At 45.5% G+C, this 27,861-nt stretch overlaps 1 protein-coding gene and 1 pseudogene across 2 annotated transcripts in view; both read right to left on the reverse strand.

Moving 5' to 3' along the window:
- LOC135054997 (coagulation factor VIII-like) overlaps window positions 1-27,861 on the reverse strand; it is a 638,500-nt gene that overhangs the window by 37,469 nt on the left and 573,170 nt on the right. The window contains exon 25 of one of the 2 annotated variants that reach the window (XM_063958534.1): window positions 19,271-19,450. The exons of the other annotated variant lie outside the window; for it this stretch is intronic. Within the exon in view, the coding sequence (XP_063814604.1) occupies window positions 19,271-19,450 (180 nt within the window). The remainder of the gene's footprint in view (window positions 1-19,270; window positions 19,451-27,861) is intronic. 2 annotated transcript variants of the gene reach the window in all.
- LOC134898304 (5S ribosomal RNA) lies at window positions 9,310-9,428 on the reverse strand (annotated as a pseudogene).

Raw genomic sequence — 27,861 nt, forward strand, 5'->3', positions numbered from 1 at the left:
GAGTATTATGTACAGTTCTGTGCACCACACTATAAAATAGACATATTAGAACTTGAAAAGGTTTAGAGGCGAGCTACCAAATTGATTAAGGGGTTGGAGACACTGGACTATGAGGAGAGGCTTTCTAGGTTAGATATGTTTACACTAGAAATGAGATGACTAAAAGGAGATGTGATTACCGTAATATTTACAATTATAAAGGAGCAATATGCAGAGCTATCACGTGAGTTGTTTACTAAGAGACTTTACACAAAACGCTCGGACACCCACTAGGGATTGAGGAGAGGAACTTTCGTACTCCGCACAGGAAGAGATTCTTCACTGTAAGGGCAATTCGAATATGGAATACACTGCCAGAGAAGGTTGTAATGGTGAACTCAGTCAATGCGTTTAAAAATGGGTTAGACAAATTCCTAACAGAAAAAGATATACAAGGATAAAGCCTTTTAACCTAACTAGAATAGGGAAAGCTATATAACTCAGGGTGAACTCAATGTACTACTAGTCTTTTTTTCAACCTCACCAATTATGTATGTTACTATGTATGTTACAGTATGTTGAAAACTCAAAAGATACACAGTTACAGACTTTTTTACAGTGTCGCGTATTGGACTTTTTTAATAATATTCATTGAATGGCGTCCGGTCCACAATAGAGGCTGTGTCTGGTAAAGTATTAAAGATAGAAGCCTCCATTTCACTATTACATGTGTGAATTTATTAGGACCTGATGTAGAGTTGGACTTTTTTTTTTATTGCAGAAAGTGCTTATTTCTTTACCACACATGCTTCTTCATATGTAGATGTTATATCTTCTTATGTTTACGAAACCATGGCCCAACTGCATAAAGCTCTAAACAGGATTTTAATACCTACCGGTAAATCCTTTTCTCCTAGTCCGTAGAGGATGCTGGGGTCCACTTCAGTACTGTGGGGTAAAGATGGTTCCGCAGGAGCCATGGGCACTTTAAGACTTCTCCAGAGTGTGAACTGGCTCCTCCCTCTATGACCCTCCTCCAGACCTCAGTATAGGAACTGTGCCCAGGGAGACGGACATTTCGAGGAAAGGATTTACTTTAAAGTTAACGGTGAGATTCACACCAGCTCACACTTCAACCATGCCGCACAACATGGCATTCAACATAACACATGCCAACGGGCATGAACATTACAGCAACCGTGCTGAAAACATTTTTAACAAAATAACAACTGCAGGTAAAGAACGCACTGGGCTGGGTGCCCAGCATCCTCTATGGACTAGGAGAAAAGGATTTACCGGTAGGTATTAAAATCCTGTTTTTTCATACGTCCTAGAGGATGCTGGGGTCCACTTCAGTACCATGGGGTTGTACCAAAGCTCCAGTACTGGCTGGAGAGTGCAGATGACCCTGCAGCACCGACAAACTTGAGGTCCTCATCGGCCAAGGTGTCAAACTTGTAAAACTTAGCAAACGTGTTTGCCCCTGACCAAGTAGCTGCTCGGCAAAGTTGTAACGCCGAGACCCCCCGGGCAGCCGCCCAGGATGAGCCCAACTTTCTAGTAGAATGGGCATTCACCGAATTCGGTATCAGCAATCCTGCCGTGGAATGAGCATGCTGAATCGCACCTCTGATCCAGCACGCAATGGTCTGCTTAGAAGCAGGACACCCAATCTTGTTGGGAGCATACAGGACAAACAGAGCCTCTGTTTTCCATATCCGAGGTGTTCTTGCGATATAAATTTTCAAAGCTCTGACCACATCCAGAGCCTTTGACGCAGCGAAGGTGTCAGTAGCCACTGGCACCACAATAGGTTGGTTTATATGGAAAGAAGAAACCACCTTCGGAAGAAATTGCAGACGAGTTCTTAACTCAGCCCTATCTTCATGGAAGATCAAGTAAGGACTCATGTGAGACAAGGCCCCTAACTCAGACACCCTCCTTGCGGATGCCAAGGCCAACAGCATGACCACTTTCCAAGTGAGAAACTTCAACTCTATCTCCTGTAGAGGTTCAAACCAATCCGATTGAAGGAACTGCAATACTACGTTAAGATCCCATGGTGCCACTGGAGGCACAAATGGAGGTTGGATGTGCAGAACCCCTTTCACGAACGTCTAAACTTCTGGAAGGGAGGCCAATTGTTTCTGAAAGAAAACGGACAAGGCCGAAATCTGGACCTTGATTGAACCCAATCTTAGGCCCGCATCCACACCTGCCTGCATAAAATGGAGAAAACGTCCTAACTGAAACTCTTCCGTAGGAGCCTTCTTGCATTCACACCAAGACACATATTTTCTCCAAACATGGTGGTAATGTTTAGACGTTACTCCTTTCCTGGCCTGAATCAGAGTGGGAATGGCTTCTTTGGGAATACCCTTTCAGGCTAGGATCTGGCGCTCAACAGCCATGCCGTCAAACGTAGCCGCGGTAAGTCTTGATACATGCACAGCCCCTGCTGCATCAGGCCCTCACGAAGAGGAAGAGGCCGAGGCTCTTCTATGAGCAACTCCTGAAGATCTGGATACCAAGCTCTCCTTGGCCAGTCTGGGACAATGAGGATCGCTCGAACCCTTGTTCTTCTTATGATCTTGAGCACTTTTGGTATTAGTGGAAGTGGAGAAAAGACATACACGACCGAAACACCCACTGGGTCACCAGTGCATCCACTGCTATTGCTTGAGGGTCTCTCAACCTGGAACAATATCTTTGAAGCTTCTTGTTGAGATGAGATGCCATCATGTCTACTTGAGGAACTCTCTAAAGACCTGACACCTCTGCGAAGACTTCTTGGTGGAGGCTCCATTCTCCTGGATGGAAATCGTGTCTGCTGAGCATGTCTGCTTCCCAGTTGTCCACTCCCGGATTGAAAATTGCAGACAGAGCTCTTGCATGTCTTTCTGCAAAGAGGAGGATCTTTGTCACCTCTGCCATCGCCACTCTGCTTTTCGTTCCGCCCTGACGGTTTATGTACGCGACTGCTGTTACATTGTCCGACTAGATCTGTACAGGTTGATCTTGAAGAAGATGCCCCACTTGTAGAAGGCCATTGTAAATGGCTCTCAACTCCAGAACGTTTATGTGAAGACAGGTTTCCTGACTTGACCATTTTCCTTGGAAGCTATCCCCCTGTGTGACTGCACTCCAGCCCCGGAGACTTGCATCCGTGGTTACTAGGACCCAGTCCTGAATCCCGAACCTGCGTCCCTCAAGTAGGTGAGAACTGTGTAGCCACCACAGGAACGAAATTCTGGATTTGGATGACAGGATTATCTTCCGGTGCATGTGTAGGTGGGATCCGGACCACTTGTCCAACAGGTCCCACTGGAATACTCTGGCATGTAATCGTCCAAACTGTATGGCCTCATAGGCCGCTACCATCTTTCCCAATAACCAAATGCATTGATGAATTGACACTTTCGTTGGTTTCAGAATTTGTTTGACCATTCTCTGGATTTCCTGAGCCTTTTCTACTGGAATAAATACCCTCTGAACTTCTGTGTCCAGTATCATCCCCAGAAAGGACAATCTTGTCGTCAGTTCCAACTGTGACTTTGGAAAATTTATAATCCAACCGTGTTGTTGAAGTACTGTCAGGGAGAGTGCAATGTTCTGCACCAACTTTTCCCTGGACCTCGCTTTTATCAGGAGATCATCCAGGTAAGGAATTATATTGACTCCTTTCTGTCGAAGGAGGACCATCATCTCCGCCATCACCTTGATGAACACCCTCGGTGCCAAGGAGAGTCCTAACAGCAACATCTGAAATTGGTAATGACACTCCTGCATCGCGAATCTCAGATAAGCTTGATGTGGAGGATAAATGGAAACATGTAAGTAGGCATCCTTTATGTCCACTGACACCATGAAATCCCTTTCCTCCAGACTGGAAATCACTGCCCTCAGAGATTCCATCTTGAATTTGAACCTTTGCAGGTAGAGATTCAGATTTTGCAGGTTTAGAATCGGACTGACCGAGCCGTCCGGCTTCGGAACTACAAAGAGGCTTGAATAAAACCCTTTCCCTTGTTATGACAAGGGAACCAGGACAATGACTTGATCCTGACATAATTTGTGTATTGCTGCTTCTACTACTTCCCTGTCTGGAAGAGAAGCTAATAAGGCCGATTTGAAAAATCAGCATGGGGGAACGTCTTGAAACTCCAGTTTGAACCCGTGAGCCACAATTTGTAAGATCCACGGGTCCAGGCCAGATTGAACCCAGAACTGACTGAAAAGTTTCAGACGTGCCCCCACCTGGGCGGACTCCTGCAAGATGCTGAAGATTTTGCAGAAGCAGGGCTTGATTTCTGCTCCTGTGATCCTGGAGACGCTACAGACTTTTTTCCTTTTTCCCTTCCTCTACCCGCAAAGAAAGGAGAACCTTTTCCCTTTTTATATTTATTGAGCTGAAAGGACTGCATCTGAGAGTGATGTGTCTTTTTTGCTGGCACAGGAGCATGAGGCAAGAATGTCGACTTACCTGCGGTAGCCGCAGAAACTAAAGCATCCAGCCCATCTCCAAACAAGGCCTCACCTTTATACGGGAGAGCCTCCATATTCCTTTTGGAATCTGCGTCAGCATTCCATTGGCGAATCCACAATGCCCTTCTTGCTGAAACAGCCATGGTAACGGCTTTTGATCCCAAGAGCCCAATATCTTGCATGGCTTCTAGCATATACGCAGCAGCGTCTTTGATATGACCTAACGTTAGGAGAATCTCGTCTCTATCTATTGTGTCAATGTCTGATGACAAGTTTTCTGACCACTTTTCAATAGCACTACTCACGCACGCACAGGCAATGGTAGGCCTGAGTAGTGTCCCATTGGCCACATAAATAGATTTTAACGTAGTCTCTAACTTGCGGTCTACCGGCTCCTTTAGGGATGCCGTCCCAGGCGCAGGGAGAATCACCTTTTTTGTTAATCGTGACAGGGCACTGTCTAAAACGGGGGGTGACTCCCACCTTTTCCTGTCCTCTGCCGGGAAAGGATAAGCTACCTGAATTCTTTTTGGAATCTGAAATTTCTTTTCAGGGTTTACCCGCACTCCCTCAAAGAGAGTGTTCAGCTCATGAGATGGAGGAAAAGTTACGTTAATATTCTTTTCTTTATAAAAGTAAGCCTTCTCCTGAGGTAAAGGAGGGTGCTCCGTAACTTGTAAGACCTCCTTTATAGCAACAATCATGTACTGAATGTTTTTCGCTAATTTTGGATCTATTCCCCTGGAATCACTAGTGTCGACACAGGAATCAGAGTCCGTGTCGGTATCAGTTTGTACTACTTGTACAAATGACCTTTTATGTGACCCAGAGGTGTCCCCTGTGGATGAAAAGGCAAAACTATTAAAAAATCAAATCTTCCACGGATTTTCTACAGGTTTCTGCATGAGACTCAGGCTTATCCAATCTCTTACTGATATGATTCACACTATCATGTAATTCTTTCACCCATTCAGGCTCGTGGTGTGCCGGCAGCGCCACCACATTACAACAATGTGTCCCTAAAATGGCTCCCTCAGGGGAAGAGCTCCCTGCCTCGGACATGTCACACATGTGCACAACCACACCACAGACACACTGGGACTTATAGGGGACAGACCCACAGTAAAATCTGTCAGAGGTACACAGAGAAGATTTGCCAGTTCACAACTCAGCACTAGTGATAAAATCCCTGTGTAATATCATATGTCCACAGAGACCTGTAGTGCTTTTATAATGTCAACTTTACAATACAGCACCAATTTACACTGTGCCCCCCCCTTATATGCCCTCTGATACTTGGTTCAGAAGTGGAGGAGGGCCATAATTTTCTTCCCCTGCAGCTTGCTTGGAGAAAATAGCGATGAGCAGTGTGCTGGCTGACTGAGGAGGAAGCCCCGCCCCCTGTAATGGCGCGTTTCCCCTCAGACTTTTTCACTGAAATATTTATACTGGCGGAGGTGTAGGCTTGTGCCACGGCCCAATATGCTACTTATTGCCAGTTAGAGTAGGCTTTCATGCTGCCCAGGGCACGCCCCCCCGCGCCCTGCACCCTGCTGTGCGCTGTGTATGTGTAGCATGTCCGCGCAGCATTCCCGCTCGCTGCGCGGTACCTTGAGCCGTCACGATGACCGGAGGTCCCTCTTGCAGATCTCCGGTTCTAATACTCATGCGTCTTCTGACTTCTGGCTCTGTTAGGGGGGTGACGGCGTGCTGTGGGAGTGAGCACATAGCCGCAGCTAGTGTTCAGTACCCTTCAGGAGCTAATGGTGTTCTGTCAGCAAGAAGCAGAGCCATGAAACTCTTTAGGAAGTTGATTCCTACTTCTTCCCCCTAAGTCCCACGAAGCAGGGAGACTGTTGCCAGCAGCCTCCCTGAAAATAAAAAACCTAACAAAGTCTTTCAGTGAAACTCAGTAGAGCTCCACTAGAGTGCGACCATTCTCCTGGGCACATTTTCTAAACTGAGGTCTGGAGGAGGGGCATAGTGGGAGGAGCAAGCCCACACTACTAAACTGTTAAAGTGCCAATGGCTCCTGGTGGACCCGTCTATACCCCATGGTACTAATATGGACCACAGCATCCTCTACGGACTATGAGAAAAGGATTTACCGGTAGGTAATTAAAATCCTACTGTTACCATCCACGAATGGTCACTTCCTGTCAAATTGCGATCACATTACATTGAGGCTGCGATCACAATTCGCCTTTTCGCACATGCAAATGCAGCGCATGCACAGTCTGCTGATCAATCGATCAATGCATGAGTTGTCACATTTGCAAATGATAGTAAATCAGGCTCTATATCCGTTAAGCGCCTTTAGTCCTATTGGAGAAAAAGCACTATATTAAAAATAATAACAATATTTATTATTATTATTATTATTATTATTATTACAGAATTATAATTAAAACTGTATGTTTATTTTGTTTCTGTATTTAATTATATAGTATATGTGACATTTGAATTTATTAATAACTCTGTACAGACATTTAATTACAGCGTTACATTGTACATAAATTTTGTAATGTGGCTTTAGCATTTACTACAGGTTGAGTATCCCATATCCAAATATTCCGAAATACAGAATATTCCGAAATACGGAATTCTTTGAGAGTGAGAAATTGAAACCTTTGTTTTCTGATGGCTCAATGTACTCAAACATTGTTTAATACACAAAGTTATTCAAAATATTGTATTAAATGACCTTCAGGCTGTGTGTATAAGGTGTATATGAAACATAAATGAATTGTGTGAATGTACACACACTTTGTTTAATACACAAAGTTATTAAACATATTGGCTAGAATTACCTTCAGGCTGTGTGTATAAGGTGTATATGAAACATAAATACATTCTGTGCTTAGACTTGGGTCCCATCTCCATGATATCTCATTATGGTATGCAATTATTCCAAAATACGGAAAAATCCCATATCCAAAATACTTCTGGTCCCAAGCATTTTTGATATGGGATACTCAACCTGTACTAATATTGTTTGTTACTCCTGGCATAAACCTGACATATTTGTGTTACAAGCTGCTAGCGGCGCATCTGCATTACTTCACTCCATCAGCTAGATTCCTGCATTTATCCCTGTGTTCAGCCTCAGCTGAACATAAGCTGCATAATTAGTAGATTGCCTCTGTGTGTCTAGCTGTCCACCTGCACATCCTTTACTTTAATTTTTACCTCTCTGAAATCCTGGGGCTGATTGGAGCAGCCACATATAAATTCCCTTCCTGGTCACTTGCAATCTGCTGGTGATAGTTCCTGCTACATGTGAGACCCTGTCAGCCCTGTGAACTCCTGAGATTCATATACCCTGTCTAGATCGTTTCCCTGGTTGGATCCAGCTTACCTAGAATTCAGGTTTTGTGTAGAACTTTCACACAGGTTCTTGCCTTTCGCACTTATTTCATTATTGTTACCACCTTGTGCATTGTTGCATTTATGTATGTTTTGGTTGCTTATATCAACTTGGGCATTGTTGAATTTATATACGGTTTGGTTGCTAAAATCACCCTGTGCATTGTTGCATTTACATACAGTCTGTGTTCTATACCACCCTGTGCATTGTTGCATTTTCATACAATTTGTGTTAATTATTATTCCAACCTGTGCATTGTTGCACTCATATGCATTCGTTTATAATCTTTGTCTATGCATTAAACAGTGTTATTAAGGTTGTGTTCAGTGAACATTTCACCGTACTGCATTTACTCTTGCCCAGCCTCCAATAGTCACCTTGTCCTTACATAAGACCTGGGGGTATCTGAGTACAGGGTGGACCTAATTCACCCTGGAAAGGCAGATGCTAAAGGTGAAGCCTAGCATTGCAGGAGGCTAAAAGACTGCTGGGCAAAGGTAATTGCGTGAGCATCACCAAGGACCACCTGGTAGCCCTTAGAACACCGTAGTCCACATTATAGTATCACCAGCCAAAACAAACTGTAGCTCCGTGGGTGAATAGTTTTTGGATGGATCTAATGCAAGATCCAGCCCAGATTCTGGCGGGCAAGATCCAGGATTTGACCCAGAAGCTTCAGGACCTTACCCTTTGTGTGGAGAAAAGTCGTAGGACCCAGACTATCTCGTCACCTGCTCCGATGGAACCTAAACTAAACCTCCCAGATAGGTTTTCTGGGGACCGTAAACAGTTTGTGAACTTCTGGGAAAGTTGTAAGCTGTATTTCAAGCTCAGACCTTACTCTTCAGGTTCTGAGACCCAGCGAGTAGGAATCATAATTTCCCTGTTGCAAGGTGATCAACAATCTTGGGCCTTTGGCCTTTCAGCAGATCACCCCAGTCTGCGTTCCATGGACTCCTTCTTTAAAGCCCTGGGAATACTTTATGGTGACTCAGATCATATGCACAAGGAGAGAAAGTATGACTCTTGTTTGGGCGCACTCTTATCTCAATATCAAATATTAGTTGCTGGGTGATGTACCCAACATAAGTGAAATAGTCTTTATTCCTGCTCTCTGGGATACATAGAAATTCATCGAGACATATACAACATAAATAATTGTGAATAAATCAAGTGGAAGGTGTCTACTTCAAATTTGTGGAATGTTTAGATCTTAATTATGCCTGGATAACCGCATATTGGAAGATAGCCACATATTATGCTACTTCCGTCTGCCAAAGATCAGTACAAACTGTGTTTGTATTAATGAGCCCTGGTTGGGTTAGATATATGGGTGGGAAAACCCACACATGGATAAACAGTTCTATTTGTCGGCCAATATCATAGAGAGGTCGTGACGAATAGAGGTTCAAATAATAGTAGGAATGAGTGTAAGTGGTGATACTGCTGTTGGTGTTGTGTCTATAGGGAAGAAAGTCCTCCTACTTCAATGGGTATTCCCTAGAAGTCGCCCATCTAGGTACTGACCAAGCCCACCTCCGTTTAGCTTCCAAGATCGGACGAGATTGGGCGTGAACGCAGGGGTATGGTCGTAGGAAGGTTTGACCCTATAGCACCAATGAGAGTGCACCGAAACGGAAGGATGGAGTCCTCCTCAGAAATAATTATGGATGGGACTGGGTGGAGAGGGGGGATAGCAGCTGTTTAGATAAGTGTGAATCTGCTGTCCACGTTAGACTGAAGAAGCGTGTCCCCTAAGGGGGCACGCTCCCCAGAATCGTGGATGAGAGTTCACAGTAGGAAGCCCGGTTAGAAAAACAAGGGGGCGCAGAGTAAGAAAATATCTGCAGGGTAGTGACGATGGTGAGTACAACACTTAGATTGCATTTAAATTAATCTCTAGTATATTTAAGTATCACTTATGGTAGTGGTCGAGAGTTACACGTATGATACACACAGTTTGAGATTTGCCTTAGGCAGATTATTAGTGAGACGCCACCTGTCAATAAGAGAGTACACTCCTATATGATGAGCCTAATTGAGAACCCCAGCAATATTGGTGACCCGAATCATTATCACAAGTGCCAGATGTTTCTTGCTAAAGCTGGTGGCACAAAATCATTAATAGATACAGAATTATTCTGCTAAGGCATGAAATCTGAAACACTGGGGTATTGAATATCAGGGTTGTATCACAATGTACCCACACAAAAAAAGAAGAGAGTACACTCACATGTAATCAGCCTGACTCAGTGTCCCAGTCAAAGTTAGTGACACAGGTCCTTTCACAGATATATACCTTGTGGGTACTCACCTGCTTGACGTTCGAATGGGGGATATGCAATGCCCTATTATATTAGATTGCATACCATAGCAGTACAATTCTGTACCTTTGAATGCATTTTTCTGTATCTTTGACAAAATTCATGCAACCAATTTTGCTGGTATTTCCAGCGAGGCTGATTACCAATATATCCCTTGTGGGTACTCACCTGTTTGACGTTCAAATGGGGGTTTTGTAATGTCCTATTATGTTAGATTGCATGCCATAGTAGTACAAGTCTGTACCTTTGAATGCATTTGGGTTACCAGCCCCAGCTAAAAATACTCATAAATCTGTGAAAGGACCTGTGTCACTAACTGATATTGAGATAAGAGTGCGCCCAAACAAGAGTCATACTTTCTCTCCTTGTGCATATATAACTGTTTTTTTTTTACTCTGGGCGCACCGCCATACGGACAAATAGGAATTTCCGTTAATAACGTACTTTGAATCTAGGTCGGTGCAGGATCAAAAACCCTTCTTTTCCAGGTGACTCAGATCAGGCAGCTTCCGTGGAGGCTCATCTTCGTTCCCTTAAGGGAGAAATTCTGCCGAGGTATATTGTACCGAATTTCGCCGATGGGTGAATTTTTCAGATGGGATTGTGGTTGGAATGACCTGGCCCCTCGGAGTTAGTTCCAGTTGGGACTAACCAAGCAAATTAAGGATTTTGTCATTCAATATCCTTCCCCGGCCACTTTGGATGCACTTATGGAGTTAGCCATCAAAATAGATAGGTGGATCTGGGAACGGAGGATGGAGAAAGAGGTTCCCACACCTTCATCTCATTGGACGGTGCCTAGGTTGCGGGGAATACTAAGGAACCCATATAAATTGGGGCTTTCAGCTTGACACCTCAAGAGAAGGATAGATGTCGCAGTCTGGGATTATATCTTTATTGCGGGACCAAGGGGCCTCGGGCGAACACTTGTCCGCAGAAGATGCAAAACAAGTAGACCCGAGAAATTCAGGGAGTTTTCTCGGGTCTCTGTTCCACCCCCCCCGAATAATGATTTATTGTTACCTATTACGATAACTACCCCTTCTGGTCCAATTGAAGTAACTGCTTTTGTAGATACTGGTGCTGCCATAAATTTTATTAACTTGGAATTTGCTCTTGCCTAAGGAATTTCTATGGAGATTCTTTGTCCACCAATTTCCATCTTTGGTTTAGATGGCAGTCCTCTTCAAAATGGTCGGGTGAGCACCCAGACTCCAGCCCTCCAGTTTTTTGTCGGAATGTTTCATTGTGAAGAATTGCCTTTTTTCCTAGTACATTGTCCACTCACTCCAATTGTTCTGGGTTTGCCCAAAAGACTCATAACCCAGTGTTCAACTGGAGTACTGGGGATCTTGTTTCTTGGGGCATGGAATGTGCTGCCAAATGTTTGACCATGTCGGTTCATTCGCCACTTTCAGTTCCTGAAGGGTTGCCAACCCAATATGTCTTTCATGGATGTCTTCTCCAAACAGCAAGCTGAATCTTTGCCTCCTCACCATCCTTATGATTGTGCAATCAATCTTATACCTGGAGCTAGACTACCTAAAGGCCGCCTTTATGCTCTGTCTTTGCCCAAGATGAAAGCTATGGAGGAATACTGTACACCCGGGAGAGTTTAGAAAAAGGCTTTATCAGGCCTTCTAAGTCACCGGTGGGAGCCGGGTTTTTGTTTGTTGGAAAAAAGGGCGGCTCAGTACAGCCATGCATAAATTACAGGGGACTGAATAAAATAACAATCAAAAATTCATACCCATTGCCTCTGATCTCCATCTTATGGGCTTAGCTCAGAAATGCTACAGTCTTCTCCAAGAATGATTTGCGAGGAGCATACAATCTTATTCGGATCCGGCAGTGGGACAAATGGAAAACCGCATTTATTAGCCACTCAGGACACTACGAGTACTTAGTAATGCCTTTTGGACTCTCCAACGCCCCTGCCGTCTACCAGGATCTCATAAATGACGTTCTTCGGGAATTCTTAGGAAGATTTGTGGTCGTCTATTTAGATGATATATTGATCTACTCTGCCTCACTCAAAGAACACAGAGCTCATGTTAAAGCAGTACTCACCAAGCTCAGGGAAAATCATCTTTATGCAAAACTGGAGAACTGTGAATTTGAGGTAGAGAAGGTGGCCTCCCTAGGGTACATCATCACCTTCACATTTTTTTTCTATGGATCCTAAGAAACTTTAGGCAATTATGGAATGGGTTCATCCCTCTAATCTAAAAGCTACTCCACATTTCCTCGGATATGCAAATTATTACAGAAGATTTATCGATTTATTCTCTTTAATAGTATTCCCAATTGTAAGTTTAACCAAGAAAGGTACGGATCCTGCTCATTAGTCACCACAGGTGGTTAAGGCACTTGAAGACCTTAAAAGAGCATTCATCTCTGCTCCTGTTCTCCAGCATCCCAATCCAGATCTGCCTCCTAAGTGGGGGTTGGAGCTATTCTTTCACAAGAGGATCCAGTCAGTCATAAACTCCACCCCTGTGCCTTTTTCTCTCTGAGATTTTCCCCTGCTGAAGTCAACTATGACGTAGGAAATCGAGAGCTCTTAGCAGTCAAATGTGCTCTGGAGGAATGGAGGCACTGGCTAGAGGGAGCAAGGCATATGGTAACCGTATTCACCGACCGCAAAAAAGTAGTTTATCTGGAATCTGCTAAAAGATTGAACTCTCGTCAAGCCAGATGGCCATTGTTCTTCGCTAGGTTCAATTTTGTAATTACCTTTAAGCCCGGCTCCAAAAATGTCAAAGCTGACGGTTTATCCCGGAGTTTTTTTTTGTCTAGCCATGAAGTCTATAAGATTCTGGAGCCTATTCTTTCCCCAGGATGCATTCTTGCCAGTCTCACCATGAATCTTGCCTCACAAGTCCAGTCAGCACAGACACAGGCCCCATCTGAGACCCCTTCAGGACTGTTCATTCCAGAGAAACTCAGGTCTGCTGTGTTATCCGAGTTCCATTTCAACAAGACCTCAGGACATCCAGGGGTTACTAAGACTTTACACCTTCTCTCTCGATCTGTATGGTGGCCAACGATCAAAGCTGAAGTTCAGGAGTTTGTTAGGGCGTGTCATGTCTGTGCCAAAAACAAGTCTCCTCGAGTTCTTCAATCTGGACAGTTGCTTCCGTTGTCTGTACCCTCCAAGCCATGGACCCATTTATCTATGGATTTTATTGTGGATCTACCAAAATCTTACAAATGTTCGGTCATCTGGGTTATAGTTGACTATTTCAGTAACATGGCTCATTTCATTACCCTGTCTAAACTGCCTAGTGCTAAGGATCTTGCTTCTTTGTTCATTCAACACATCTTTCATATTCACAGATTACAGCAAGACCTTGTCTCGGATAGAGGCTATCAATTTGTGGCCCGTTTCTGGAGGTCTTTGTGTGGAATTGGGGATCAATATCAGTCTTTTGTCAGGGTATCATCCACAATCCTATGGTCAGACAGAGCGGGTTAATCAATCTTTGGAACAGTATCTATGGTGTTACATCTCTAAATGTCAGGATGATTGGGTTGACCACCTACCCTTTGCAGAATTTGTGTTTAATAATTCTGAACATTCTTCAACTTCCATGTCTCCTGTCTTTTGTGTTTCAGGTTTTCATCCTAAGTTTAATACTTTCACTCCATCACAACAGTCTAGTTCTTCTTTTCCACCCTTGTCCCACCTCAGAAAGATTCGGATGGAAGTGCATCAAGCCTTGGAGGATGCTGCAGCCCGGTTTTAGAGATTTGCTGACAGATTTCAGAAACCTTGCTCTTCAAAGTAGGATACATTGTGTGGTTATCTGCCTGGAACATCAAGCTCCACCAGACATCTCAGAAATTGGGTACATCAGGGCATTTCAAATCATCCAGAAAGTCAAGCCTGTTGCTTTCCGTCTTCATTAACCCAGATCTTTGAAAATCAATAATACCTTCCATTGTTCTTTGTTCAAACTGGCATTTGTTTCTAAAAAATTTTTAAAGTTGGAGGTTTCAGGAGACTAGTATCTGGCATTATGGGGGCATATCTGGCACTGTGGGGACATGTGCGTATCTGGCACTGTGGGGTCATATTTATATCTGGCACTGTGGGAAATATATGTATCTGGCACTGTGGGTAATATGTGTATCTGGCACTGTGCGGAATATGTGTATCTGGCACTGTAGGGGCATGTGTGTGTCTGGCACTGTTGGGGCATATCTGGCACTGTGGGAGCATGTGTATCTTACACTGTGGGGATATCTTTGTATTTAGCACTTTGGAGCATAGCATGCACTGTGGGGGCATCTTTGTATTTAGCACTTTGGGGGCATAGCATGCACTGTGGGGGCATCTTTGTATTTAGCACTTTGGGGGCATAGCTTGCACTGTGGGGGCATATGTGTATCTGGCACTGTGGGAGCATATCTGGCACTGTGAAGGCATATGTGTATCTGGCTCTGTGGGGGCATATTGGAATCTGGCTCTGTGGGGGCATATTGGAATCTGGCACTGTGGGGGCATATTGGAATCTGGCACTGTAGGGGCATATGTGTATATGTCACTTTGGGGGCATATTTATATCTGGCACTGTGGGTGCATATCTGGAACTGTTGGGGCATACTTGTATGATGCACTGTGGGGAATATGTGTATCTGGCACTGTGGGAGCATATCTGACACTGTGAAGGCACATGTGTATCTGGCACTGTGAGGGCATATTGGAATCTGTCACTGTGGGGGCACATGTGTATCTGGCACTGTGGGGACATATCTGTCACTGTGGGTGCAATATGTGTATCTGGCACTGTGGGGGCATATCTGGCATTGTGGGGGTATATTTGTATCTGGCACTGTGGGGCATATGTGTATACGTCAATGTGGTGGCATATGTGCATCTGGCACTGTGGGAGCAAATTTGATACCGGATATACATGGGGTCATATATGTATATGGCACTGTGGAGGCATATCTGGCACTGTGGGGCATATGTGTATCTGGCTCTGTGGGGGCATATATGTATCTGGCATTGTGGGGGCATATCTGGCACTGTGGGGGCATGTGTATCTGTCACTCTGGGGGCATATTTGTATCTAGCACTGTGGGGGCATACCTGGCACTGTGGGGGCATATGTGTATCTGGTACTGAGGGGGCATATGTGTATCTGGTACTCTGTGGGCATATGTGTATCTGGCACTGTGGGAACATATGTGTATCTGGCACTGTGGGGGCATATTGGAATCTGGCACTGTGGGGGCATATGTATATCTGGCACTGTGGGGGCATATGTGTATCTGGCACTGTGGGGGCTTATGTGTATCTGGCACTGTGGGGCGTATGTGTATCTGGCACTGTGGGGGCATATTTGTATTGGCACTGTAGGGGCATATCTGGCACTGCGGGTGCATGTGTGTATCTGGCACTGTGGGAGCATATTTGGCACTGTGGAGGCATATGTGTATCTGGCATTGCACTACTGGAAGCATATGTTTATCTGGCACTATAGGGGCCATGTGTGTCTGGCACTGCACTATTGGGGACACATATGTATCTGGCCCCCAATATGTGTATCACCCTCACATTTCCATTTGCCACGCCCAGTGTGCGATGTGGCCACACCCATTATTTGGCACACACCCAGTACTACTAAGATTTGTTTTGTACTTGCACCACTGGTAATGTATGAATAAAACTATAGTATACTTTGTTAATCAATTGTGTTCATTAAAAGACAGTGGCTCTCATTCCGAGTTGATCGCTCGCTAGCTGCTTTTAGCAGCAGTGCAAACGCTAAGCCGCCGCCCTCTGGGAGTGTATCTAAGCTTAGCAGAAGAACGAAAGGTTAGCAGAATAGTGCTGACATTTTTTCAAGCAGTTTCAGAGTGGCTGCAGACCTACTCCTTCCTTGCGATCACTTCAGTCTGTTTAGTTCTTGCTTTGACGTCACAAACACGCCCTGCGTTCGGCCAGCCACTCCCCCGTTTCCCCAGGCATGCCTGCTTTTTCATCTGACATGCCTGCATTTTTTTAGCACACTCCCGGAAAACGGTCAGTTACCACCCAGAAACACCCACTTCCTGTCAATCACTCAACGATCAACAGAGCGACGAAAAAGAGTCACTAGACCTTGTGTAAAACTGCATAGTTTTTTGTGAAAGTACGTCACGCGTGCGCACTGCGGCCATACGCATGCTCAGTTTTGGCATTTTTTTTACCTGATCGCTGCGCTGCGAAAATCAGCAGCGAGCGATCAACTCGGAATAGAGGATGGAGAGAGATTGCGCTCACTGGGAAAGGTAGGGGATGAGTGCTGCTTAACCTGGAGGTGTCCTACCTCCTGTTGCAGGTAATTTGGAAAGGTAGGTCAGCACGCTCTTAGGGTAGCGGGAGGGGGGAAGGAAAAATAAGGGGGGAATGGGGGATTGATATGTGCTAGTGGGGAATGACACAATATATCTTATGGGTACAATGAAGATGCGTAAACCATGAACTGGGTTGTGTATATTTATTTGATATTAAAATAGGGTGGACCCTCTTCAGGTGTGTCCTGCAGACTACCATTTCTGGGTGTACCCTCCTGGATGGTACACTTGTGTTAAGGCCCTTATGATCAATATGTCCAATTACCACTATCAGGTGTGTCTTGCAGACCACCCTTTATGTGTATACCCTCCTAATGGTATACCTTCTCAGAAGGACCCCTGCAGGGGTTAATGTCGGGTGTACCCTGTTTGTGGGTCACCTTTACCTGCAAGACACACCTGATAGTGGTAATTGGACATATTGATCATAAGGGCCTTAACACAAGTGTACCATCCAGGAGGGTACACCCAGAAAGGGTAGTCTGCAGGACACACCTGAAGAGGGTCCACCCTATTTTAATATCAAATAAATATACACAACCCAGTTCATGGTTTACGCATCATCATTGTACCCATAAGATATATTGTGTCATTCCCCACTAGCACATATCGATCAACTCGGAATGACCCCCAGTGTTATATACAGTACCTTAGAAATAAAAGAACATGGTATTGCTTCCTCTGCTTCCAGCCCATATAACGGGTAAATTTACTAACATTTGTGTTTTCCCAAGTTTGCATTCTTGGATGTATTTGGCCTTTATTTCAAACTCAGAGATTTACTAAAGGCAAACACTACAGTTAAAATCATGATTTGAACTGCAAAACATGTCCGAATCTGCAACTAGAAAGCAATAGACCATCAAAACAACTTGTAAGAACTTTCAATAGAAAAGCATACAACATGGAAATTCACTAAGAAACATTTTTATAAATATGGAGCAAAATAATGGTTCCAAAATACACTTTGCAAAAACACGTGCACCTGTACAACCTGTTTGCAGAAGCCTGCACAGATCAGTGTAATGTGTGCAATGATTCTATGTGTAAAATTAATTAAATAGTAAAAAATTTGAAAAACAATGCGTGGGCCCACCCCCCCAAGCATAACTAGCCCCATGCTCTTTGAGCCAGCCTTGGTTAAAAAAATACAGGGAAAAAATGTGTGACCTTGATAAAGGACTCTGTCCGAAACGCGTTGGTGGGAGAAGACAGCCTGCTGCTACCCTTGAGTACCTTTGAGGCAACGCACTGGAAGGGAGAGGCTGTATACCCGGGTTATTCCATCTTACACCCTGATGCTTAAAAGTGTACCTTTCTCAAAAGGTCACCTGCGGTACGCAGTAATTCTTACCATCTTGTGCTGTTTTTTATTATTATACTTTTAAACACTATGAGGAGCCATCTTTGTCTTATTTGCTTTTGAGGAGCTGTGAATTTAAGAAGAACGAAAAACTCTGGTACCCCAGATCCGAGAGCAGAGGATAAAGCTTCCTTTCAAGGCTTGAGTACACCTGGGGGTAAATTTACGAAGATGGGAGTTCTATTTAAGATGAGATGTTGCCCATAGCAACCAATCAGATTCTAGGTATTATCTTCTAGAAGGTGCTAGATAAATGAGAATTAGAATCTGATTGGTTGCTATGGGCAACATCCCATCTTAAATAGAACTTCCATCTTAGTAAATTTACCCCCTGGTCTGAGCATAGGTACAGGGAATCATTCCTATACTTTGGATGTTTACATGAATCCTTTAGTTTGATATTACCAATTGGAAACTGAGAACTATCCAAAGCTGGGTCATCCCCAACTGTTTAGATTTTGGTTCATACAAGGGATTGGGTGTTCTGGTGATGACTCCAGCTGCTGTGTTGAAATCACAGGCGGTCATCTGATATATTTTTAATTTGAGCGGCTGTGTGTGACATCACGCATCTGCCCTGAAAATGTACTGCCCCTCTTCGGAATGCCCCAACCCCCCCAACGCCACTCCGACAGCCACCGATGTCAATCACACTGCGGCCGCATTTTTCCTGGATGCAGTCACAATGGGTAAACAGGAGTGGCTGGGGAAACGTAGGCGTGGCTGGGCGAACGCAGGGCGTGTTCGTGACGTCAAAACAGGAACTAAATAGTCTGCAGTGATCGCAAGCTAGGAGTAGGTCTCGAGCTGCTCAGAAACTGCACAATCATGTTTTGTAGCAGCGCTGCGATCCTTTCGTTTGCACTTCTCCTAAGCTAAGATACACTCCCAGAAGGCGGTGGCTTAGCGTTTGCACGGCTGCTAAAAGCAGCTAGCGAGCGAACAACTCGGAATGAGGGCCTATGTATCCATGTAATAAGTTAATACATTGTCAATTAATATAACTTTCTAATACTTTTTCTTTTCACAAAATGTTAGCACTTTCAAATTCAATATATGTATGTAGAATAACTCAGGAGGTAATTCAGACCTGATTGCAGCAGCAAATTTGTTAGCTAATGGGCAAAACCATGTGCACTGCAGGTGGGGCAAATATAACATTTGCAGTGAGAGTTAGATTTGTGTGGGTTATATTGTTTCTGTGCAGGGTAAATACTGGCTGCTTTATTTTTACACTGCAATTTAGATTTCAGTTTGAACACACCACACCCAAATCTAACTTTGCACATGTTATATCTGCCACCCCTGCAGTGCACAGGGTTTTGCCCAATAGCTAACAAATTTGCTGCTGCAATCAGATCTGAATTAGGCCCTCAGTTCGCAATGCCATAGCCTATAACATACCTGTCGGTGACTATTTGTTCCCTGAACAAATTTCCAGTTGTAGCCATCATTGCTGAAACTCAGAGAGAAGTGAGTAATGTACATGGAAGTAAATGATGAACGTGCACCCTGTATCATTAAGCCGGTCACCTTCCTTTCGTTCCCAAAATCTATTTCAAACCATTCACCAGGATTGTCCACCTATAGATAAAAGGAGAGTTATGATAGACTTACCATTGTTAACTCTCTTTCTGTGAGGTACATTGGGTTCCACAGTGAAAATATCAGGGTGTAGAGTGGATCTTGATCCAGATGCACCAACAGGCAAAGCTTCAGTTGTCCCATCATGCACAGGGGCCTCTTCTATAACCCCCGCCTCCAGGCAATGTGAGCTCAGTTTTGTTAACCAGTCCAATGCAGGAAACAGGCAAGAGACAAGGCAGATGTTAATCACATAAGAACGCAATCTCACAACAAGAGAAGGTACCAGTGGCTAATGCCATACAAACTCAAAGAAGCTAGGTGTATCAGGGTGGGCGCCCTGTGAAACCCAATTTACCTAGCAGAAAGAAAGTTAACAATGGTAAGTGTACCACAACTCTCCTTTTCTGCAGCAGGTTACATTGGTTTCCACAGGGAAAATATCAGGGATGTCCTAAAGCTGTTCCTCAAGGGAGGGGACGCGCCTTAGCGGTTATGAGCATCCGGCGTCCAAAGGAAGCATCCTGGGAGGCAAAGGTATCAAAGGCATATAACCTAAGAAACCTGTTCACAGAGGACCATGTAGCCACCTTGCACAATTGTTCTGGGGATGCACCATGGCGGGCCGCCCAAGAAGATCCAACAGACCAAGTAGAATGGGCCTTAATCGCAGCAGGCGCTGGGAGTCCAGCCTGCGCATACGCATGTGCAATTACCATTCTAACCCATCTGGCAAAAGTTTGCTTGTTCGCAGGCCAGCTACGTTTGCAGAAACAAAACAGGACAAAGAGGGCATCAGACCATCTAATAGATGCAGTTTTGTCCACATAGACACATAAAGCCCTAACCACGTCTAAAGAACGTTCTTTAGCCGACAATTCCGAAGAGCTAAAGGCCTGGCCCACAATCTCTTGGTTAATGTGAAATGATGACACCGCCACAGGAGATCCGCCTTGTCACAGTGAAAACTCAGAAAGGGACGATGACAGGACAAAGCACCTAATGGGCCATACACACTGGCAGATCCGCCGCCGAGCTGTCTGACGGTGGATACAGCCAACGGGCGACCCGGTGGCAGGAGGGAAATGAAGGGGTGAGTGAAATTTCTTCACTCCCCCCGTAACCCGGCTCCATAGCAATGCATGCTAATATGGACAATCTCGTCCATATTGACCTGCATGTATAAGCGACAAGGCACCAACAATTAATGAGCATGGGGATGCGCATTGTTAATCGTTGGTGCCTACACACTGCACAATATGAATGAGTTCTCGTTCATTAATGAACGAGAACGTTCATATAGTGCATGTTACCTGCCAGTGTGTAGGGCCCTAAAGTCTAAGGGTGTGTACACACGGTGAGATCCTTGCTATGCCCGATTTTTACTTGTGATTTCCCTTGAACTCCACGGAGCCCAGATAGCACAGATTTTGACTAACTTTTCTTGAGATATGGACTATGTGTGCTTACGATTTTGGCTTATGTGAGATTTTGGCTTATGTGAGATGTCATTGACATGTGAGATGAACTAAATAGCACACCGATCTAGCAAGGATTGACTTGCCTGCACAATCTATCTTTTCTTGCGATGCCGACCTGGCTGGATCGCACATCGGGATCGAATCGGGATCGCAAGGCGACTTTCACCTTGCGATCTGCACTAACTTTTCTCGCGATTTTGACTATATAGTCAAAATCGAAAGAAAATATCTCACCGTGTGTACACACCCAAAGACCCTTCTTGCAGAGGCAATACCCAGCAAGAATAGGAACTTGGCCGTGAGCCATTTGAGGTCCACTGATTCAAGAGGTTCAAATGGAGACTCTTGAAGGGGATTCAACACAACAGGCCAATGGAGCCACCCGGGGATTATAGGGGGGCTGAATACGTAGAACACCCTGAATGAACGTGTGTACATCATGTATAGAGGAAATTTATTGCTGAAACCACACCAACAAGGCAGAAATATGAACCTTGAGGGAGGCCAGGCGAAGACCTAAGACCAGGCCTCTTTACAGAAAAGCCAGAATTCTGGACATTCTGAATCTGTGGGTGTCATAATTCTTATCAGCACACCAGGTGAAATAAGAATGCTACACTCTGTATTGTATCCGGGCAGAGGCCGGTTTTATGGGCCTTCAGCATAGTCTGAATAAAAGCCTCAGAGAACCCTTTTGACCAAGGGAGTGATGCTTAAAGAGCCATGCCATCAAAGCCAGTCTGGCCAGGTCTGGGTAGAGGCAAGAGCCCTGACGTAGTAGGTCTTGACATTGAGAAAGTAGAACGGGATGCACTGATGAGAGACCCTGTAGGTCTGAGATCCAGTGCCATCTGGGCCACACTGGAACGACCAGAATCAGCATTCCTCCTTCTTGTAAACTTCCGAAGTACCCTGGGCAGGAGAGACAGCAGAGGGAATATGTAAGGCAGCTGAAAGCTCCATGTAACTGCCAATGCATCCACAAACACTGCCTGAGGATCCCTGGCTTGTGATCCGAAGACTGGAACCTTGTGATTGTGCCATGAGGTCTACATCTGGGAGACCCCATCTGTCCCCTACGAGTTGGAAGACTTTTGGATGAAGACCCCACTCTTTGGAGTGAATGTGTTGGTGGCTGAGGAAGTCCGCTTCCCAGTTTTAGATGCCTGGTATGAACACTGCCGATATGGCTGGCAGACGGCGTTCCACCCAACATAGGATTTTGGACACTTCCAACATTGCCATGCTGCTTCGAGTGTCACCTTGCTGGTTTATGTACGCCACCGTGGTGGTGTCATCTGACTGTACCTGAACACGCTTGTTCTGTATCAGAGGCTGGACAAGAGACAGTGCGTTGAACAATGCTCTCAGCTCCAGAATATTGATTGGGAGGAGAAATTCTTACCTGGTCCAACGACCCTGAAACAAGTATTGCTCCAACACTACACCCCAGCCCCAAAGGGGATCCAGAAGGGACGGACCCTGTTCAATTGCTGGTCCTGGAGCCACCAGGTCAATGACAGACGAACCTCTGGAGTCAAGAAGACCATTTGAGATCTGATCCAATGAGGTAGGCCATCCCACTTGGAAAGGATCAATCATTGTAGAGGGCGGGAATGAAATTGAGCGTACTCTACCATGTCGAATGATGACCATCAGGCCAAGGACTTGCATCACCGAGTATATCGACACTCTGGGGCGACGGACAAAGTGCCTTATCCTGTCCTGCAGTTTCAGGACCCTGTCGGAAGACAGGAACAATCTCTGACTGTGTGTGTCAAAGAGTGCCCCTAGGTGCACCATGCTCTGAGCTGGCACCAGCGAGGACTTTTTCCAATTTATTAGCCACCCGTGGCTTGCAGGAAAGTCACTGTCGGTTGTAGATGACTGAGGAGGACTTTGTGTGAACCTGACAGAATCATTAGGTCATCCAAGTACAGAAGGATTCTGATTCCCTGGCGATGGAGGCAGTTCATCATATTGGCCATGACCTTGGTAAAGATCTGAGGAGCCGTAGCCAGTCCAAATGGCAGAGCCTGGAATTTGCAGTGAAGTTCACCAATAGCAAACCGCAGGAACTGCTGAGGCGAGATGGCAATAGGAATATGCATATATGCATCATGTATACCCAGGGATACCATATAGTCTGCGGGTTCCATAGCAAGCACTATTGAGCGCAGCATTTTCATACGAAACTTGGACTTGGAGTATGGGCCGGTAGGACCCATTGTGTTTTGGGACCAGAAACAGGGTCGAGTAAGAACCTCTGCCTCTCTGGGGCTGAGGAACCGGCACAACCACTCCAGTACTCAGGAGGGAACTTACAACCATTTGTAGAGCCTGCGCTTTTAACGGGTCCACTTTCCACGACCTCAACCACAGTATGTGGCATGGCAGGACAGACGTAGCTGACGCCTTGGCAACCAACACACCCGCCTCAGAGGACGCTTCTTGAATGTAATAGGAAGTGGCGGTAATATGAAATAGGTATTGCATGGCATTTTCAGAGATATCCTCGGGCAGCTCTTCCTCTAACGCCTGAACCCACGCCTCAATACCTTTTTCAGCCCAAGAGGCAGCTATAGTGGGAATATGAACAGCCCCTGTAAGGGAGTATACAGATTTCAGGCATCCCTCAATGCGCTTATCTGTCGGTTCCTTCAGTGAGGTGACATTGGTGACATAGAGAGTGGATGACACCACTAGGCGGATGACATAAGAATCCACCAGCGGCGGAGTCTCCCATTTGTTACACAACTCTGCAGGGAGTGGGTAGCGAGCCAAAGCCCATTGGGGAATAGTGAATATCTTCCCAGGAGTAGACCAGGGTTCCCGTCTGATGTCCACTAAATTATCAGAATGGGGTAATACAGTTTTAACCAACTTCTGCTGTTTAAACTTATCAGTTTTCTTTGCCACTGTAGTGAAATCCTCCTCATCTGTGATTTGGATTACATACTTAAGAGCAACCACCAGGGCAGGGACATAAATTTATAAAGGAGATTCCTCATCAGTAACACATGATTCAGTGTCAGACAGCACCGTATGCTCCCCCTCCTCTTCAGATGAAACATCAGTGAGGTTTGTACACTGTGAGGAGGAAGCATCCCGCTTAGAAGGTACCATGGACACGGGAGTAACCCAAGGTTGATTGCTGTCTAACCAGAGACTGGTTTAGTTGTTGCAGTTGGTTAGACAAATTTTCCGCCCAAGGTGGATTAACCATAGGGACAATTTGTGTGAGGTAATGGTACAGGTGGCCAAATAGGTGGCGTAAGGTGCTCCACCAGCGTACCCAGCAGGGTAGTGAATGCTGCCCATGGTGGCTCCTGACAGAGTGCAGGGGCTGCGAACTGAATGGGAGGTGCATGACAAGCAGTGCAGAGACCCTCATGCAATAATTCCCCCTCTGATAAATCCGTGGAGCACGCTCTGCATGTTGCAGGAGCTTCTGCAGATTTGCTGCCCTTTTTGTTAGACATTTGCACAATGAAAACAATTGGACTTACACAGTATGATTTATAGCCAGACAAATACAATAACCTGTGGAATAAGACAGGGTATAATGTGACTGTAACACAGGAGTAATATCTTAAATAGGTATATTGATAAACTCTGTGCACAACTATATTGTTTGACCTAAATGCACCTAGCCCAGGTTACAGAATATAGTGACAGTTATATCTGGGAAACACTGAAAGTGAAACCACACAGCAGATACAGGCACATGCAATGCAGAAATTATACCACAGTAATGCTGCACTGGACTTATACATATCAGCGTGGTCTCAGACCGGAGGGTATAGCAGAATACTTGTACAATATACTCTGCAATGAACACAATGTCTCTACTAATACAGTCTCTAAGACATGTAGAATACTCAAGTGTATGTAAACTCACAGCGCTGTACACAGGCGGCCTTTACGTGGGACACCTTGCCCTGTAATCCTGGAGACCTGCTGCTGCTATGCTTGTAAGATGGTGCCCAGAGTCTCTGTGAGGGAGTGAGGGAGAGTGAGGCAACTCCAGGGCGAGAAATCTGCAAGGAGTTGGTGCCCTGGGCCGGGGGAGGGGCTACAAGTCAAGTGCCGACTCCCCTATGCTGGTCTTCCACCACAGGTACTGTGGAGCCTTACCAAACTGGTGCTAATACACCTGACTTGCTCCGATGCTCTGGTGTTCTAGTGGGGTCCCTGCCCAGTGACAGTGTCCACACCAGTACCACGATCTGTCTCTCTAGACCATGGACGGATTGCGATTTAATGCCCGGTCCCGCCTAGGAGACCCTCTTGCCTCCTCCCTGCAGCAGCCATGCGATACAGGAGAGCAGTCTGTGACCGTGCCTAAGTCGGGGCGTCTCTGCCGCAGGTACCTGGGAATCAGGCCAGTAAGAGTGTTCAGCACCGCTTGGAAGGTGATGGAGCTGCAGCACCGAATGTCACCCTGACTTACAGTGCTGCCATCCCTTGCAGAAAAGTTCAGATTTCTCTCACATTAAAAGTTTTAAGGGCTGCTCAGTGCAGCCCTCCTGTTCAGTGACCTGCTGCTGCAGGCACCAACTCAAAAACTGAGCTCACTGTGCCTGGAGACGGGGTTATAGAGGAGGCCCCTGTGCATCCTTGGACAGCTGAAGCTTTGCCTGTTGGTGCCTCTGGATCAAGATCCACTCTACACCCCAATGTTTTCCCCGTGGAAACCAATGTAACCTGCTGCAGAAATATAAACTATGTGTGCTTACGATTTTGGCTTATGTGAGATTTTAGCTTATGTGAGATGTCATTGACATGTGAGGTGAACTAGATAGTACACCGATCTAGCAAGGATTGACTTGCCTGCACAATCTATCTTTTCTTGCGATGCCGACCTGGCGGGATCGCACATCGGGATCGAATCGGGATCGCAAGGTGACTTTCACCTTGCGATCTGCACTAACTTTTCTCGCGATTTTGACTATATAGTCAAAATCGAAAGAAAATATCTCACCGTGTGTACACACCCAAAGACCCTTCTTGCAGAGGCAATAGCCAGCAAGAATAGGAACTTGGCCGTGAGCCATTTGAGGTCCACTGATTCAAGAGGTTCAAATGGAGACTCTTGAAGGGGATTCAACACAACAGGCCAATGGAGCCACCCGGGGATTATAGGGGGGCTGAATACGAAGAACACCCTGAATGAACATGTGTACATCATGTATAGAGGCAATTTTTTGCTGAAACCACACCAACAAGGCAGAAATATGAACCTTGTGACTGAGACTGTATACGGAGCCAAACAAAACTTGTATTGGAAAAAAGCTGCAGCTGCTACATTGTAGCATTTAATGTACAGAGTCAGAGATTCAGTCGCATACAGATATACAAGTGTCCTATATCAAATTAAGCAGCACAGTATCCTCGTATGTCCTAATCACACTGTGTTGCAACCAGGGGCGCCGGAATGTTTTGTGATTGGGGGGGCATAGTAAAAAAATAAGATTTTAAAACTACCGGTAAATCTTTTTCTCCTAGTCCGTAGAGGATGCTGGGGACTCCGTAAGGACCATGGGGAATAGACGGGCTCTGCAGGAGACATGGGCACTAAAAAGAACTTTAGATATGGGTGTGCACTGGCTCCTCCCTCTATACCCCTCCTCCAGACCTCAGTTAGAGAAACTGTGCATAGAGGAGACGGACAGTACGAGGAAAGGATTTTTGTTAATCTAAGGGCAAGATTCATACCAGCCCACACCATCCACACCGTATAACCTGGAATATACAAACCAGTTACCAGTATGAAACAAAACAGCATCAGCCCGAGACTGATCTAAACTGTAACATAACCCTTATGTAAGCAAAAACTATATACAAGTCTTGCAGATGTAGTCCGCACTGGGACGGGCGCCCAGCATCCTCTATGGACTAGGAGAAAAAGATTTTACCGGTAGGTTTAAAATCTTATTTACTCTTACGTCCTAGAGGATGCTGGGGACTCCGTAAAGACCATGGGGATTATACCAAAGCTCCAAAACGGGCAGGAGAGTGCGGATGACTCTGCAGCACCGATTGAGCAAACAGGAGGTCCTCATCAGCCAGGGTATCAAACTTGTAGAACTTTGCAAAGGTGTTTGAACCCCACCAAGTAGCAGCTCGGCACAGCTGTAATGCCGAGACACCTCGGGCAGCGCCCAAGAAGAGCCCACCTTCCTAGTGGAATGGGCCTTTTCAGAATTTGGTAACGGCAATCCAGCCGTAGAATGAGCCTGCTGAATGGTGTTACAGATCCAGCGAGCAATAGTCTGCTTCGAAGCAGGAGCGCCAACCTTGTCGGCTGCATACAGGACAAACAGTGCCTCTGTTTTCCTAACCCGAGCCGTTCTGGCCACATAAATTTTCAATGCCCTGACCACATCAAAGGACTCGGAATCCTCCAAGTCCCGCGTAGCCACAGGCACCACAATAGGTTGGTTCATATGAAAAGATGAAACCACCTTGGCCAAAAATTGAGGACGAGTCCGCAATTCCGCTCTATCCACATGGAAAATCAGATAGGGGCCAACAACATGACCACTTTTCAAGTGAGATACTTTAATTCCACCGTTTTAAATGGTTCAAACCAGTGAGACTTAAGGAACCGCAACACCACGTTAAGGTCCCAGGGTGCCACTGGAGGTACAAAAGGAGGCTGGATATGCAGCACTCCCTTCACAAAAGTCTGTACTTCTGGGAGAGAAGCCAATTCCTTCTGAAAGAAAATGGATAGGGCTGAAATCTGAACCTTAATGGAGCCTAACTTTAGGCCCAAATTATCTCCAGTCTGTAGGAAGTGAAGGAAACGGCCCATATGGAATTCTTCCGGAGGAGCATTCCTGGACTCACGCCAAGATACATACTTCCGCCATATACGGTGATAATGTTTTGCTGTCACGTCCTTCCTAGCCTTTATCAGAGTAG

This window comes from Pseudophryne corroboree, chromosome 3 (assembly GCF_028390025.1).
Source record: "Pseudophryne corroboree isolate aPseCor3 chromosome 3, aPseCor3.hap2, whole genome shotgun sequence".
NCBI lineage: Eukaryota > Metazoa > Chordata > Amphibia > Anura > Myobatrachidae > Pseudophryne > Pseudophryne corroboree.